The 17989-nt window shown below is 47.5% G+C and overlaps 2 protein-coding genes across 8 annotated transcripts in view; one reads left to right on the forward strand and one right to left on the reverse strand.

Moving 5' to 3' along the window:
* The window catches only part of LOC147024076 (C-Maf-inducing protein-like), a 140358-nt gene extending 136596 nt beyond the window's left edge, over positions 1 to 3762 (forward strand). The window contains exon 21 of the mRNA XM_085890266.1: positions 1908 to 3762. Within this exon, the coding sequence (XP_085746392.1) occupies positions 1908 to 1961 (54 nt within the window). The 3' untranslated portion in view covers positions 1962 to 3762. The remainder of the gene's footprint in view (positions 1 to 1907) is intronic.
* The window catches only part of CEP76 (centrosomal protein 76), a 41686-nt gene continuing 26767 nt past the window's right edge, over positions 3071 to 17989 (reverse strand). For 5 of the 7 annotated variants that reach the window (XM_085890272.1, XM_085890270.1, XM_085890269.1 and 2 more), the window contains 4 exons: positions 16664 to 16830; positions 11813 to 12134; positions 9796 to 10013; positions 3071 to 4312 (listed from right to left, as the gene is read on the reverse strand). In XM_085890272.1, coding sequence (XP_085746398.1) covers positions 4174 to 4312; positions 9796 to 10013; positions 11813 to 12134; positions 16664 to 16830 — 846 coding nt within the window. In that variant the 3' untranslated portion in view covers positions 3071 to 4173. Of the gene's footprint in view, positions 4313 to 9795; positions 10014 to 11812; positions 12135 to 16663; positions 16862 to 17989 lie in introns of all 7 variants that reach the window. The other 2 variants (XM_085890274.1, XM_085890273.1) reach the window with 2 other exon arrangements.

Raw genomic sequence — 17989 nt, forward strand, 5'->3', positions numbered from 1 at the left:
TATAAGACGGTAGTGAGACCAGCTATGGTGTATGGTTTGGAGGCGGTGGCGCTAACAAAAAGACAGGAAGCGGGGCTGGAGGTGGTAGAGTTAAAGATGCTGCGATTCCCGTTGGGAGTGATGAGGATGGACAGGATAAGGAATGAGTATATTAGAGGGACTGCACAGGTAGGATGGTTTGGAGACAGAGTGAGAGAGGCGAGATTGAGATGGTTTGGACATGTGCACAGGAGGGAAGCGGAGTATATCGGGAGAAGGATGCTGAAGATGGAGCCGCCAAGCAGGAGGAGAATATTAAGGCCAAAGAGGAGGTTCATGGATGCGGTGAGGGCAGACATGCGGGTGGTTGGAGTTTCAATGGAAGATGTGGAGGATAGAGCGAAATGGAGACGGTTGATCCGCTGTGGTGACCGCTAATGGGAGCAGCCAAAAGAAGAAGAAGAAGATCATGGGAGATTCCAATGATTTTGATGGCCTTGGTTTCCACGGCGTCAAGCTGAGAAATGTGTGAGGCAGGGGCGCCAGCCCAGAGGGGAGAGCAGTACTCTATCAAGCTGCAAATTAAAGCCTTGAAGGGGGATGAAAGTTAAGATGTGCAATCGAAAGACGTTGCATGATGGAGCGACTGGCATTGGAGGCCAATTTAGATGTGTGGTTTGCCCAAGAATGATCATGGCTGACATTGAAGCCCAAAAGTTTGAGACTGAACTTCTCAAGATGATTGTTAAGAAAGTGGGATGGGAGGATTTGCCAGATTATTCTTTTGGAGAGACACATCAAGAGTGTGAGATTTATCAGGATTGAAAGACATATTCAAAATATTTGACCAGCTCGTAATTCTAACAAGATCTGCAGAAAGGGAAGAGGCTGCTGTCTGCCTATTGAAAGGATGAAGGATGTTATGGAAGATGCTGAAGTCATCAGCAAAGTGATAAAAAAGACTCTTCCAGATAGGCAGAGATATTGTTGATGAAGATTATGAGCATGACTGGGCTCAGAACATTGCCTTGGAGCATTCCAGCCTTGACAGGGAGAAGAGATGAAAGGATTCCGTTAAGAACCACACGTTGGCTACGAGAGTCGAGGAAGTCAGTAAGCCATGTGTGGAGGTGATCTTGGAAAGCAAAGGCAGAGAGTTTGGAGATAAAGGTGGGGTAGCAGACTATGGCATGCTCGAGATATTTCTTGAAAGATAGCCATGATCTCATATCTGAGATTGAGGACCTCCATCCATTGTTGGGAGAGCAGAAGCAGCACATCCAGGGTAGAGTGATGGGGTCTGAATCCGAATTGGTGATCGGAGATGAGGCCGTTGGAGAAAAAGAAAGGATTTCATGTCGATTGCGATGATGGATGCCTTGACCTTGCTGATCATTGGAAGTATGCTGATAGGTCTGCAGTTAAGGAGATCCATTTTACACCACGTTCATGTAATGCATTGATATTGGCTGACTTCCAAGCAGAAGGAAGATGAAATATGGGAGGGCGTTCCATTGGTAGAAATCCGGGTAGGAAAGTTCACTGATTGGTGAGGCCCATTGAGTCAGAAGTCCTGTGCTGCCATGCCATGGCTGCTTGAAGAGGTACCAACACCCAGCACGCCAGGGTGGTTAAACCTGTCTGAAATGATCTGCATTAAAGGGGTGGGAAAAGTAGTTGGGGAGTAGAGAGGAATGAACCCATGTTAGTGGTGAGCTAGAGGAATATGAGGGTTATATGAGAGAGAGAGAGAATGAGGCCCTGAAGTACTTTGGCCATACAACAGAGTAATGATACATGGTGGTAAGAGGCAGGATCATTGGGATTATTGTTCAGTTTTAGAATATGGGAATGATTGTGGCCCGTTTCCATCTGCATGGGATAATATTGTGAAGCCGTGAATATTTATCCTTTCTTGTCGCCCACAGACCAAGCTGCCGAACCTGAAAGAAGTTGACGTGAGGTACACAGAGGCCTGGTGAGGTGTCCCATCGACCATCTATCTGTGCCGTTTCTACTCTGCATCAGAACCTACAGAGCCGAGATGAATGGGAGAACAGGAAGAAAAGCAGCGGGAAGGAGAGTTGGAAGTACGGATGAAGAACATCAAGATGGGAGGGGATAGAATCGACCCACATCCTCCCAAACAAACAAATCTCACTACCTTGAGGATGTGAATCTGGTTTGCAAAATAAAGTGCCAAAGTAGTCAAAGCTGGGGAAAGCTCAACCCACTTACCCACTATTACCTGTATGACTGACTCAGAGTTCAGGTTCAGTGCCCAGTTATTCACACCAACCTCAAGCTGGCAGACTGAACAATCGGTCTTTTCTGTGGAACACCATTCAAACATTTTGCGTTACCCACCTGCACCAGCACTACATTTTGTCTTCACCTTGGATGCATTTACGCAGGACACTAACTCTTTGTGGGATACGTCCAGACAGCGGTGAAACGGGCTGCGTGGTCTGCTTCATTATCTTCTTTTCACCACAAACACCTCCTCCTCGATCCTGAATCATATTCACATGATACTTTGTAAAGATGTAATATTTGTACCACTTGTTATCTGGTTATGACATACAGATGGAACAAAAAGCCAAGAAAAACAATGAAAAGGGATTTGCCAAAGCAGCTTACATTCACACAGCTGCCCTGTTTACCAGAGCGGTGTCATCACAACAAGATTAAAGTTTGCCAAACTTCCAGCCTATATATGGTCTGAGCAACCAGACCTGCAAACCAACCTGGTTAGCAGCTGCTCAGTTCAGGCCTGCAGTTCGTAACCGAGACAGTAACCTGATAAGTGTAATGCAAGCTTTTTCTGCAGCACCGATTAAGAGAGAAAGTTATGGCAGCTTTGTGACGTCATTGAAAGATAAACAGAAACATTATTTGCACCTCCAATGCTCATTCATTTGCCATCCTGTGACATCTGATTCATTGATACACAGCTTGGAGCAGTGTGGATGGACATCGCTCACAATGTCAGAAGGAAATATCATAAAACCCAGGTATGTATGTGTATGTATGTATGTATGTATGTATGTATGTATGTATGTATGTATGTATGTATATATATATATATATATATATATATATATATATATATATATATATATATATATATATATATATATATATATATGCATACATATATTTATATATACATTATTTTGTTGTTGTTGTAAAGAAGCCTGGTGTTGGCGCAGTGGTTAGGGCAGCGACTTGGGATCCAAAAGATCCTGAGTTCAAGCCCCGTTGGGCCTCTGAATTAATACACCAGGGGGTTGACTCAGCCTGTCATCCTTCCGAGGTCGGTGAAACGAGTACCAGTGTACTGGGCCGGTGTATACCCCGGTTAAAATCGGTGTACCATATCCCTGTGTCGTAAGAGGCGACCAGGGTTGCGTCAGGAAGGGCATCCGGCATAAAACATGTGCCAAATCACTATGCGGATCATACGGATGACCTGCTGTGGTGACCCCTAACGGGAGCAGCCAAAAGAAGAAGAAGATATAATTTTGTTGTAAACTCATTGGTAACCCCTGGCACTTCCACACCACTATATTCTGATACCATTAATATCATGATCGAAAGAACCTCGAAAGGTGGTACCTGTGTAAATATGAAACGTATGAAATGTAGTTTAACTCGAATATCCGGTGCAATCGTTGCTTCTTTGATGCTGCCATTTATGGTTACAGAGTTAAAACAAGTTTCCTGTACGTGGCACCTCCATCCATCCATATATCATGATAATAAAGATAAGATGAAATTTCACTCGTTCGCCCGAACCCTCGTCCTTTCTTCAACATCTACGGTTAAATGTGACAAGTCAGTTGAAGAAACATGAAAAGGACACGTTCATTCCACTGAAGCAATAAATAAAGAACATAATTTTATTGAGAGTAAAAACTCGTAATAGTCCAGGTGTGTTAAAAAAAAATCTTCAACATCGGAGAAGGTTAGCACCTTGGAACTAAATTCGACAGGATTTAAGATGTCCGCCATTGCTGTGTACAAGTCGATCTTGGTTCAGGATAAATCGTACGCTCAGTCCAGGAACTCCCCCCCCCCCCCCAAGAGGAGCGAAGCTCGAGCACGGGTTTGTTTTGATCTTCAGAGCAAATGAAAAGTGAATGGAGACTGGATGGAGCTTTACGAGGACTCTGCTTGAGGTGACGTCACCGATTAGAGGACAGAGCTATAAGTGCACGCGAACATCACCCACACTGCACAGGTGTGCTCTGGATAAGCAAACACCCGCACTCTGACCGCAATGTGAACCTCGTCTCCACGGCAAGCCACAACCTCATTGCACACTGGGTAGCTGAAGGAGGAGTAAGAGGAAACAAAGGGGTTCGGGGTAGATGTCAATGCATAAAATGGAATCGACAACAGCTCGGTATATTGGGGAGTGGGTGAGGGTTCGATGATCAGTAAAAGGTGTGCGTCAATTCAAGATGAATTTGGAAGCTTTGAAGAAGAGTAAAAAGTGTCACTCCAACAAACATTGGAAATCAAAGCAATGAATGAGGAACAAGAAGGCAGATGAGGTGAAACACGACAAATGAGAACACAATCAGGAAACTTACCTGAGTAGACATCAACAAAAATACTTCCTTACATCCATGCGGCAAATCATAAACAAAAACATGTCTATTTAATGGTCCAATGAAAGGATTTTTGAATTTTTTTTATATTATCTGCTCTATTGCATCAATTTGAATATTGTTGGAGAGTCAGAATAGATTTTATTTTACAGAATTCGCTTCGTTTGTCCAACTATGATAGATACGTAACGAGTGTTTGTCCAGTCTGTAATGGTTTTTATCCCCCGCAGCGTGGCGGAAGGGGGATATTGTTGTCACTCAGGTCGTCCGGCTGTCCGCCCGTCCATCCGGGCGTCAACATTTATAGCCGTGAGTGCGATAACTCATAAACTGTTCGCCATATCGATTTGAAATTTGGGTCACACATGTACCACCTGAAAAGGAAGAACCCTATTGATTTTGGGCGTGGCCGGATCCAAGATGGCCGACTGGGGCGGCCATCTTGAAAAAAATGTTTTTTGTAATAAATGGAAAACCGCTTATCCGATTTCAATTATTTTTGGTTACTACATTCCTCACCCCTGGGGAACTTTTTTGAGATGATGACCAAATGGTGTCTTGTTTCCAATTCACCTCCCTCATTATCTGGAATATGTATGACCTGTTTCATTCAATGGCGGGGGATTTCACATCTCTGATGGTATAATTTTTTGTTTGGATCCTATTGTGCAGAAACTGAAACAGACAAGTAAATGTAAAATAGAATTGTAGCCGTTTTTGCAGTGACGGCTTGCCCTAGGTTCTTGGTGACGTGCGAAACAAAAACGTTCATTAGACAAAACACATTTGGTGTCAGCCATTGTTTCAATCACGGCTAAATGTCTCATTTAGAACTTCATAAGTGAGAGGCATTGACATGCCCAAACGGGCCCGCGCCTTCCACCTCTCCAAACGGGCCCGCGCCTTCCACCTCTCCAAACGGGCCCGCGCCTTCCACCTCTCCAAACGGGCCCGCGCCTTCCACCTCTCCAAACGGGCCCGCGCCTTCCACCTCTCCAAACGGGCCCGCGCCTTCCACCTCTCCAAACGGGCCCGCGCCTTCCACCTCTCCAAACGGGCCCGCGCCTTCCACCTCTCCAAACGGGCCCGCGCCTTCCACCTCTCCAAACGGGCCCGCGCCTTCCACCTCTCCAAACGGGCCCGCGCCTTCCACCTCTCCAAACGGGCCCGCGCCTTCCACCTCTCCAAACGGGCCCGCGCCTTCCACCTCTCCAAACGGGCCCGCGCCTTCCACCTCTCCAAACGGGCCCGCGCCTTCCACCTCTCCAAACGGGCCCGCGCCTTCCACCTCTCCAAACGGGCCCGCGCCTTCCACCTCTCCAAACGGGCCCGCGCCTTCCACCTCTCCAAACGGGCCCGCGCCTTCCACCTCTCCAAACGGGCCCGCGCCTTCCACCTCTCCAAACGGGCCCGCGCCTTCCACCTCTCCAAACGGGCCCGCGCCTTCCACCTCTCCAAACGGGCCCGCGCCTTCCACCTCTCCAAACGGGCCCGCGCCTTCCACCTCTCCAAACGGGCCCGCGCCTTCCACCTCTCCAAACGGGCCCGCGCCTTCCACCTCTCCAAACGGGCCCGCGCCTTCCACCTCCCCAAACGGGCCCACGCCTTCCACCTCCCCAAACGGGCCCACGCCTTCCACCTCCCCAAACGGGCCCACGCCTTCCACCTCCCCAAACGGGCCCACGCCTTCCACCTCCCCAAACGGGCCCACGCCTTCCACCTCCCCAAACGGGCCCACGCCTTCCACCTCCCCAAACGGGCCCACGCCTTCCACCTCCCCAAACGGGCCCACGCCTTCCACCTCCCCAAACGGGCCCACGCCTTCCACCTCCCCAAACGGGCCCACGCCTTCCACCTCCCCAAACGGGCCCACGCCTTCCACCTCCCCAAACGGGCCCACGCCTTCCACCTCCCCAAACGGGCCCACGCCTTCCACCTCCCCAAACGGGCCCACGCCTTCCACCTCCCCAAACGGGCCCTCGCCTTCCACCTCCCCAAACGGGCCCACGCCTTCCACCTCCCCAAACGGGCCCACGCCTTCCACCTCCCCAAACGGGCCCACGCCTTCCACCTCCCCAAACGGGCCCACGCCTTCCACCTCCCCAAACGGGCCCACGCCTTCCACCTCCCCAAACGGGCCCACGCCTTCCACCTCCCCAAACGTGCCCACGCCTTCCACCTCCCCAAACGGGCCCACGCCTTCCACCTCCCCAAACGGGCCCACGCCTTCCACCTCCCCAAACGGGCCCACGCCTTCCACCTCCCCAAACGGGCCCACGCCTTCCACCTCCCCAAACGGGCCCACGCCTTCCACCTCCCCAAACGGGCCCTCGCCTTCCACCTCCCCAAACGGGCCCACGCCTTCCACCTCCCCAAACGGGCCCACGCCTTCCACCTCCCCAAACGGGCCCACGCCTTCCACCTCCCCAAACGGGCCCACGCCTTCCACCTCCCCAAACGGGCCCACGCCTTCCACCTCCCCAAACGGGCCCACGCCTTCCACCTCCCCAAACGGGCCCACGCCTTCCACCTCCCCAAACGGGCCCGCACCTTCCACCTCTCCAAACGGGCCCACGCCTTCCACCTCTCCAAACGGGCCCACGCCTTCCACCTCTCCAAACGGGCCCACGCCTTCCACCTCTCCAAACGGGCCCACGCCTTCCACCTCTCCAAACGGGCCCACGCCTTCCACCTCTCCAAACGGGCCCACGCCTTCCACCTCTCCAAACGGGCCCACGCCTTCCACCTCTCCAAACGGGCCCACACCTTCCACCTCTCAAAGTCTCCCCCACCTTCATTCTCTCTTGCGCATGGACTTGTTTTTTTAATTTATGACACTGCTTTGTGTTTCTACAACTGGAAACACCAGCGCAGGACTGACAGTTCCTCAATACTGACACCGGCACCAGGAAGGTGGAAAGCGGGAGGTGGGAGGGGGAGCGTGGGGGCATAGGAATGGCATAAATGTTTGGAGCAGAGCATTTTTAAAGCAAATTTCACTGAGCAACAATGGTCAAGAAAAGTTGTGATTTGGATAAAATATATTTAACACATGGTTACTCTGTCAGGGGATTTAAATCCCTGTCAGGTCAGGCCAGATTCGATCTGTGACTTGCTACAAGCAAAATGTTAACCTGTGAGAACCTGTTCCATGGACGGGTTATCGGCGACTAAACGGTCTCCCCCACCAAGTTTCTTGGTGAGGAGGGCATATGATATGGACACCCAGCAGGAATAAAAACAAAACCTGCCAAAGAGCAGAGGAGCTCCTTGTGAGCCAACAGCCATCCATATCTAGTACCCAACGGTGTCTGCGGACGTCCTCCTGCAGTTGGGTTACTCCTTATTAGGAGGTTCGTCGCAGAATTTGCACTCCGGCCACCATAAAACCCTTCATTCCACAAAACATACCAAATGCAAAAATAAATCTGAAAACGCACTCCGAGGGAGTAGGTCCTGTGCTGCTGCTCTACGCAGGGCTGCTCACCGGGTGACGGGATTGGGGCAAAGCCTTCGGGACCACCAATCTTTGATGAAAAGAGGAAAACCATGGGGTAACCTTCCAGGGTCAGATTATGGTAGTGTGTTGGGTGTCGTGGTGGTGCTGAGGTGTCATCCACCAGACGGCGGTCTCCTTGGGTTAACCTGAGGGGGTCCCTTCGGATGGGTGCCTGGAATGGAGTATTCCTAAGAGAGTATGATCACCTGTCTCTTATCATCTGAGCTCAAGCGTTTGGACATCGGTATTGCAGCACTCTCTGAGGTTTGGAGACCGGATTGTGGCGAGATCATGGTGGGTGGTTACACCTACTATTGGTCTGGTCACTCCGATGGTTACCATGCCCAAGGTATTGCTGGAGCTGTGTCCCATAAGCTGACTCCAATGAAAATTGAGGTAACACCGGTTAATGAGCGTATTAGGAGACTAAGGATTCCTCACTCCTTGGGTGTCATTTCCGTGGTCTCTGTTTATGCTCCAACTGAGGCGAGTGATCTCACCGTGAAGGATGCATTCTATGCCAGGCTCGAGTCTGTGGTTGATCAGTGCCCCAGGCGAGATATTCTTCTTGTCTTGGGGGATTTCATTGCATCGAATGGAACTGATCGGGATGGTTATGAGACATGTGTTGGTCACCATGAGTCTGGAACTGCGAACCAGAATAGCACTAAGTTCCTTGACTTTGCAAGAAGTCATGGACTTAGGGTGGCTGTTTCATGGTTTCAGCGCCCGCAAGCTCATCGCTGGACTTGGTATTCCAACGCTGGCGGTGTGGAAAAGGAGATTGACCATGTGCTCGTTGATGGTCGCTGTTGGATAATCCAGAACTGCAGGGCCTACCAGAGTACTCAGTTCCTCAATAGTGACCACAGGCTTGTTGTAGCATCTTTGAAGTTGCAGCTTAAATTCAAGACATGGTACCATCCCAGCTGAGGCTGGATGTTGGCAAGCTCAAACACTCTCCTCCATGGAGTGGGTTTTCGGTTTTCTTTGCGGTTTTTTTACTTCTGCATTTTGCGGAATGAAGTGTTTCACAGTGGCCGGAGTGCAAATCCTGCTTCCAACCTCTGAGAAAAAAGGTAACAACGGCAGGAGGATGTCCGCACACACAGATGGGCGCCACATATGGATGGCTGTTGGCTCACAAGGAGCTCCTCCACCCTTTGACAGGTTTTGTTTTTAATCCTGCTGGATGTCTATGTCCATACACCCTCTTCACCAGAAAATCTGGTGGGGGAGACAGTTTAATCACCGACAACCCAACCATGAAACAAGTTAGTACAGGTTTACATGGTACCTGTAGCAAGTTGCAGATCTCAGCTGGCCTGACCTGACAATACCATTAGCAAGAGAAAGATCAATAAAACCTCAAGTTGTCAACAATTTTTGAAGCAAGGAACAAAAATCTGGAAAGTCTTGATTCAAAAATTGGTTGACATGTAAGACGTCTCATATTTCAACTTGAGCACATTACTACTGTGGTTCCCACATTGACGCAGCAGCATTTGCACTGTGACAAGCAAGCAAAATGTTGCTCAATCAATCTTTTCGCAGGGTCATGGTGTCCATTGTGTGACAGCTCAAAGATCTAATCTTGTAAAACCTACCATGAGACCTTTTACATCCACAAACTTAACAATGCCAGTGAAACCAGTACAGGACGAATAAGGAATAGAACAAGTGGGTGCCGGGCTTGCAGACCTTAATGCAGTTTCCAGGACACGATGTGCCTGCCGATGGTTGAAGTGAATGGGAAAAGCCTTGAAAGTATGCCCATCAGGTACTATGCGCCGCACCGCATCTTCAAACTCCGCTTTCCCAGGTACAAGTCCGGTGGCACGCTCCAACTCATACGCAGCTAATGCCGGAGACAGCAAGTAGCACAACTGGTCATCCCAAACAGTGCTGAGAGATAGTGTCTGGATTAACAGAAGAAAGAAAAGAGGGAAATGGAACACAGTGGGTACCAAGAGAAGAAAACAGGGAAGAGGTCGTCTGGATTTGAAACTGATGAAGGAGAATGAAAAATATACAGGAGGTTACAAAGATACAACCAAACAATGTTGTCAAAATTTAGGCTCAGGTTTGTAACACCATTGTTTCGCAGAATTCATGAACTAAAAGCATAAAAGGGACTATTTCAAGCATTTAAGACTCTTGTACAGGGTGGCCTGAAAGTTTATTTACCCCTGCAAAATTTCTCACACCTCTCTCTCCCTCCTCATGACTGCAGACAACTCTGTGGGGCTTCATCAAGGAGAAAGTGTCAACAAACCGGTAGAGGACCATTGAAGAATTGCGCACTGCAGTCGTGGCTTCTTTCACACAGATAACTCCACAAATGCTACACAACATGTTAAGATGACTTGGCCATTAGTTCAATGGTGCAAGGAAAATGATGGAGCACATACACGTGCAACTACAAAGTTCATAGAACATGATGCCCCACATAATGTTTAAGTTTATCCTTCAATTTTAATAAATTAATGATTTTAAAGCTCGTTTTTGAAAAAAACAATCAGGAGGTTTAGTGCTACAAAAACACTTATATAAATCACCCGTATACACTGTAATAAGATGATGTTGAGTCACAGTTTAGGAGATGGAGGCTTTATTGATCACCATAGAACGCAACGTCAATCGGCGTCTTCTTCACCCCGACCATATCATATGCCACGGCCTCTCATGCTGTGTACATCATGGTTCTTGGAAGTATTACAAAGGTGATTTGTGTTTACGGTGTTCAAGGATATAATTAAATTTAAATCAAGGTTTAAAGGTGGATAAATTAATTTCGGGGTTTCCCGCCATATTACACAGTGTCGATTAGATCACCCGATCTAATACGTTACATCAGTTATTATTTACAATTGTTGTTTGTGTCCTTTGTAACATCCTTGCAAACAGTAATTTTCTTGTTTGGAATGATTTTCAATTCTGTTTCACTGCCAGACAGGTAAACAGAGGAAAAATATTATCTCACTCCTCTCTGTGCATGTGCGATCGGGACGAATTCAGAGCCAAAGTACAGTAAAACAGCAAACTTGTCTTCCTATTCATGTTCCGATTCATTTTCAAAATATAACATTCGATTTAAATAAGTTGTTCCTCAATCATAAACCGACGACCAGAAACTGATCGGACAGACAAATGGATGGATATGAACCAATTGCTTAACCCCGTTTTTCGCTTCGCATGTGCAATGTAATGACTGATTAGTTATTGTAAGTACTGTGTGCTGCACAATAAAACCTGAATATTAAAATAGTTTAATGAATGAATGCTGTACTTCGGTAAAGTGACTTTCAGGCCATCTTGTGTCCAGGTAATGTATTGCATGTTGGGTAATAACATTAAAAAAAAATGTATTTTCCATTCATAACAACATTTTGAGAATATGTTAGTCCTTTGACATGTATGGTATCGACATGAATACCTCGTCTCGACAATGAGTTTTGAACTCGTTGAGACCGGATTTGCAGCATCGACTTAAAATGGCAGTTTCTTGGTCAATTTGGAACCAATGAAATCACTCACCAACCTGCTGGACCGTGCCGTTTCAAGCTTTCACTATTTGGGAAATGTGGAGTTTAGTTCCAGCTTGAAATAGTTCAGAACTTGGTGGAGACAAGCCATTAGAGAAGATGCACAAATCCATAGCCCTTGCATTTTAAAATCTGGGATTGTAGCATGTGCAGAGACTAAAACAACAGGTCACCTCTCTGTGTTGAGCAATGACAACGCGAAGCTGCATTTCAAGTTCATTGCTGGCGACGATGGGATCGATGGCTGGTGGGGTCAGTGGAGGTGGAGCAGGTCCATTTCCGGCTCCTGCTGCTGACAGTGCTTCAGGACTCATTGCTTTCCAGTGTGATGAGTTGGACAAATCAAAGAGACAATCGGACACGTCCACAGTAGGCTGTATGTTTGCGTAAAATGCAGAGTGATTGAAGACACAGCCCACTGTGTGGTAGGGGTGACGAGGTGTTGGTGGTGTCATTGAGGAGACCGAGGTATTGGTAGAGAGCAAATGAAGAAACCTAGGGAAAGAACAGCGTGATGGGGAGGTACAGGAAATGAGGTTTGAATACATTTTTTGATTGCACAGTTAAACCTCAAAAGAAGTTAAGTTTTGACTGAGCTCAAGAAAAATGAGTCGACATACACTGTACCAAAAAAAAAAATCAAAACAAATTATCATCAAGGTGACAAAAGTGGATATCTTGGGTCGATGTAACGAACATGGCCTGCCTGTCGCCCCAAATGAAAAATCAAAAGACAACGACCCAGGCAGTGCAGGGTTCAAAAATTGATGATTAATATCGACAAATACCCAGACAAAGCAAACGTAAATCTAGCTTCTGCTCCGCGTGCCACAGTGGTACACCACGTCACAAGTATGCCTTTGGTGGATCGGGCTGATTGAGCTGCTGTACTCAGACGCTGGAAAAGAAGTTGAGGACAGCTTGTACCGAGTCCCCCACCTATCTTCACCGTTTCCATGGTGTTGAGACGAACCTCTTTTGATTTGTCAACATTTACACTTTCATTTACTCTACCAGTTGCTCTATCCTTGCTGTACGGCTGGATCCTCAAAAAAAAATTATTTTTAAACATTTATTTCCTAGAGGAAGGATATGAAGGTGAACGTATTGTTGTGATCTTTCGATGAACCTACCTGTGCATATTCACTGTGTTGTTCACATGTAGAACTCTGTGCCAGTAAATTGTTGATGTCTGCACAAGCAGACCTGTCAAGTAACCACGGTACTGGCTGAGACTTAACCACTGGACGACATTCCACGTCCCCTTTAACATTTCACATCAAACTTTGCTCAATAACAAGATCTGGGGACAAGCCAGCCAAGAAATGATCACTTCCATGGAGAACGTGATGGTGCCTGGATTCATCGGAGGAGTACACGTCCAGACGTTCCCTTTTCCAGATGTTGCATTGTTTACCGGTAGCTGTTAGCAGATTTTACAGAAGCAGTGTCCAGCAGCAGCAAAATGAAGGCAACTTTTATTGCATACGTAGTTGATGAAGATACCAATTGCCTCTACATACTGCTTTCATGAACTTGTAATCTTCATGCATTGCAGCCAAATCAAGGTTGTGTGAAGATGGCCAAGTGAATCACTTTTCCCTCAAGGTTTTGTACATTCTGTCAAGTATTCCATCGATATCTCGATTAATTCTTCAGAAATGTCACCAGATGCTAGTCTCTTATCGCCGGGCCGTTTCTCATAAGTCAGAGCTATCTCAGGCTGTGATGCTAAGATATTTGACTTTGTCATCTTCAGAGACAGTATGTTTAGGAATACATAACACTCTTGATTCTTGGTCCGAAACCAGATCCATCTTCAGGAAGTCTCTTCACAGACCCATTTTCTGCAGCAACAGCTTCGCTGTCCAGTAAGGTTGTGATCAGATTCCCGTCTCACCCGCTCATCATTCATCATATGCAAGAGAAGAGAATCATTCTATTATTCTCACGAAGTGAAACGATGAATACCTTAAAAACTAGAAGTGCACTCTTCGACGTCACGACGTCGACCAATATACATCTGCCCACATTATGACATCATTATACATACTTTTATCAAGCTTGATTTAAATCCCTTCAGCTGTTCTCAAGAATCACATTTTTACCTGACGTGACCTCTCACCTTTGACCTCAGGATGCCGAAATCGAATCAGTTCATCTTTGCATTGTAATATATGGTGCCTATAGAAAGTCTACACCCCCTTTCAAAATTTTCACCTTTTGTTGCCTTATAATCTGTAATTAAAATCAGACTTTTTTTTTTTTCCACATTGTAACCCACAACTTCCAAGTGAAAAACAAATTATACAAATTTCAGAAAATTAATTTAAAATGCAAAACTAGAATATCTTGGTTGGATAAGTCCCAGACTCAGAGCGGCCGCTCTCACCATTATGCCACCAAGTCTGGGTAAAGGGGGCAGTGTGCCAACGGATCACAGGACATGACGCGAAGCAACTCAAATTTGCTCATATTCTCAACTGAAGGAAATTATTTTGTTACCTTTATTCTCTCATTATTGACAAGGTAGTGCATAAACTTAGTTCCTAAAATGCCATCTTCAGAGACGTCATTTTGAAAGAGTGAAGGAGAAGACTGCACAGAGTAACATGTTATGACTAGAACTGCACTAGGTCGAGTGTCGGTAGAGCACATACCTCAGCCAGGCTAAACAGTTTACTGTTGGTATCCCATTGATAGGCTGGATCTGGATCTGGACCTTAACCAAAATCGAATCGGCTTGATATTGTTGCGGATTCGCGCCCGCCGGCGTGCGAACGGCCACGTAACTCGAATCGCGGCACGTCGCCCACCGGACGGACAATCCAGTCGTGACCCTCTCGGACTAACGCCGGGAACCAGTCACGGGTGGACGTTTCGGCCTCACCACGATCGTGCCAATCGGCCCCCCGCGTGGGATAGGGTTGCTCGCCAAATTCGACCTACCTAAGTACCCACACGGAGGGTAGACCGGGCGATCGCACCTCGCCGCAGGTCGACTTCGGACACGGGCCACTTTAAGCGACCCGTTCCGTACTATCGGGATAACCGAGCGGTGTTATCGTCGGCCTCGACGGTTCGATTAATTATCGGGCGTATTCATCCCACTACCAACCCTTTACGTGAAGTAAGATGGAGATTCAATGAAAGAAAAGACGAAGCGAAACGGGAAAACAGTTCAACATAATTCACATTTATTTCGCGATGGCACACGGAAAGCACACATATACAATTACACCAAAAGCAAATGTAAAAGGAGAAGAAACACACAATATTACACAAAAAGCAAATATAAAAGAAGAAGACAATGCAGAGCTATCCGGCTACCGAGCACACGGCAACACTTATACAATTTTACTTCACAGACGGCGCCGACAACACATATACCCAAAGCAAAAGAAAAGGACCACCCTCAAGGATGAGGCGGGCCTGGGGCCGAGACCGCGTCGGGCCTACCCGTCTGATGATGAGACGCAAAGTGGAGGTGGCGCCCCAACTCCGCGGGCCTCGCGGACAGTGTCTGGTAGGGGGTGGGAAAGGGGCCCCCTTGTCGCACTATCTCAGCGCGGGGGGAAACAGGAGGGGGGTTGTTGATGCTCGGGGGAAAGGAGGATATCTCCCTGTCTCGGGTCCCGCGACGAGCGTCTCCACCACGACCTCGGTCGCGCCGCCGGCCTCTCCCTCCGCAGCTCCCCGACTCCGACGCGAGCAACCCCTCAACCGCCTTCACCGCCGCCGCCTCTCCACAGCTTCGTCCGATCGCCCTCTCCGTCTCCTCTCTTGACTCGTCCCAACTCTTCACTGGCTCCGCGAACTCCCAACTGCGAACTGCTTTGACTGACGAACGCAGCCGTTTATATCCCCCGTGGCCTCGCTCCCTCACCTTTGACCCTTTACCTCCGACCCTTCACCTCTAACTGGCTCCCCATTGGACCGAGGAAAAGTGGGCGTGAATGCTTTTTGATCCATAAATTTGCATATAGCGACCACACTCCAACGCCCTGGAGGCGGGGCCAAATCGCCCCACGCTCACCGATAGGACGGAACAGAAGTGGGCGTGAGTCGTTTTTGATCTGTTTTCTTCGGAAAGTCTGTGATGTTTCTGAACACGCTGCTCGGTGCGCGCCCTGCACGAGTCCAGTATCGGTGCCCACAAGTGGCGCAAGAATGGTGGTGATACGATGGTGGCGAGTTGTGACGGTAAAGGTCGTGGCTGTTGTCGTGAAGCGGCGTTGTGGTTGGTGGTTGTTGTGTGATGGCTGTTGAGACGTGGTTGGTGGTGGTAGTAATGGCGGCTGGTCCAAAATAAAGATAGTAAAAGAAAAACGGCTATCTAAAAGGGTCGCAGCCCGCATGAATGACATTTATTCCCTCTAAACAACGGGTTTGGGCCTAACTACACATATACTTACAGAGATATCTCACCTAAGGGACCTGAATGGTGGTTTGCGAATTTCGTCAACCACAACAATATTATCACCGAACCAACTCGTCCACCAAGTTTTGTCATAATCCATCCACAACTTTTTGAAATACCATGCCATGTGTCGTTTTTGGCCCCATCTCTCAATGGTGAAGAATCACTTGAAAAATGTTTTAAATCTCGTATGCAAATCCAGATCTTCACCAAAATCGAATCGATTTGTCCTGGTCCCACACCCAACTTGTCCACCAAATTTCGGCCGAATCCTTCAACAAGTTTTTTTAAGATATCCCGTTCACAGTCAAACTGACAGGGGTGAAAGCATCCGTCTGAGGGTGGTGGAGGTAAAAATGAAGAAATTAGCCAAGTGGGTGTAAAGAGGGCTCTGTCTGCTACCTGAGCTCAATCCCAACAATGTATCTAAGTCTGGAGTTGTGAAGTTAAAGTGCTGCACATTGCTGCTTCGGCCTTAAAAGGGCTTTCCACAAAACACAAGCATAAACTACAACCAATAAAATAGGCAGTGTGCTGTCGTCATGCAAAGGTATCTCGTTCTTGCACATGAAAAATGTTGGTAGGTCCTTGAGGAAGTTAGTACCTGCATCCTGTTTGACTCTCCCAAAATGTGGTGGTACCGCTGTGGGAGCGGGTCATGACCCAGGCATAGAAGTCTCCACCGTGCTTGCTGCCCAGACACATATAAGCATCCAAACCAAAGCCCAGCAATAGGTTGCACAGCAGTGCTGCATGTTCCTGCACCTCGCCCTGGGGTCGTGAGAAATGGATGAGCTGTGATCTGTTGGCAACACAACATGTGTCTCATTTGTGCTCGCTACTTGTAAATCTAGAGAGTTCATGGGATGGCTGACTGCATGCAGTGTTAAATCAAACATTTAAATTTAAATAAAACAATGATTTTAAAGGTCGTATTAAAAAAATATATAAATTCTGGAAGTTTCACACCGATGATGTTACATTCGTTTTTTTTACACCACCTTATTAAACACGTTACGTTAGGTCTTCGTGCCTGTAGTTTGTGTCCTTTATGAAGTCCTCAAAAACAGTAAGTTTCCTGTTTAAAATGATTTTAAAATTTCGGTTCACTGCCAGACAGACAGTATCTTGCTGTGTATGTCAGATTGGATCGAATTTGGAGGCAATATGAATACACTTCATTTTCTCCAACAACCTCATCTCAGATCACAAATTTGGTTTCAGACCAGGTCACTCAACTTTGGACATGCTGATTCTACTCACCCAACAATGGATGGAGGCCCTCAATGTCAGACATGATATCAGGGCCGTCTCTCTGGACATATCTCATGCTTTTGATACAGTCTGGCATGCTGCCTCACTCTCCAAACTCTCTGCCGATGGTGTCCGAGGCCAACTCCACACATGGCGTACTGACTTGCTCTACTCTCGTAGCCAGTGTGTGGCTCTCAACAGAATCCTTTAATCTCCTCTCCCATCAAGGCTGGTGAGCTCCAAGGACATCTTTCAAGGAGGCAGACGGCACATCCAATCAATGACTTTGTCATGTGGACGAAAGCTCGCATCCAACGTTTTTTATTGCAGAGTGGTCTTCAGTTTGGAAACCACCTTTCATAAAGTTCACGACCGTAAATTCACTTAAAATGGTGGTATTGTGGTTAAAATGCAATCACAATGCCACCGGACACAGTGGTATTGAGGTTAGAGCATCCGCTCAGAGCCTTAGAGGTCGATGGTTCAACTATGACGCCGGTGAAATCATAATAAAGACTTTTTTAATGATTTGTGCTGCTTCATCGCTGGACGCTCGGCATTTAAAAAGGATAGAGTGCGGACAAGCCACTATAGGTTGGAATCCCATCAGGTGGGGGAGATTTCTCCACAACTGCCGCGCGGACTGCGGAGAGAAAAGCAAGGTCACAACATGGCA

This window comes from Eptatretus burgeri, chromosome 7 (assembly GCF_056783735.1).
Source record: "Eptatretus burgeri isolate ZD-2024b chromosome 7, Ebu_testis_v1, whole genome shotgun sequence".
NCBI classification, from domain to species: domain Eukaryota; kingdom Metazoa; phylum Chordata; class Myxini; order Myxiniformes; family Myxinidae; genus Eptatretus; species Eptatretus burgeri.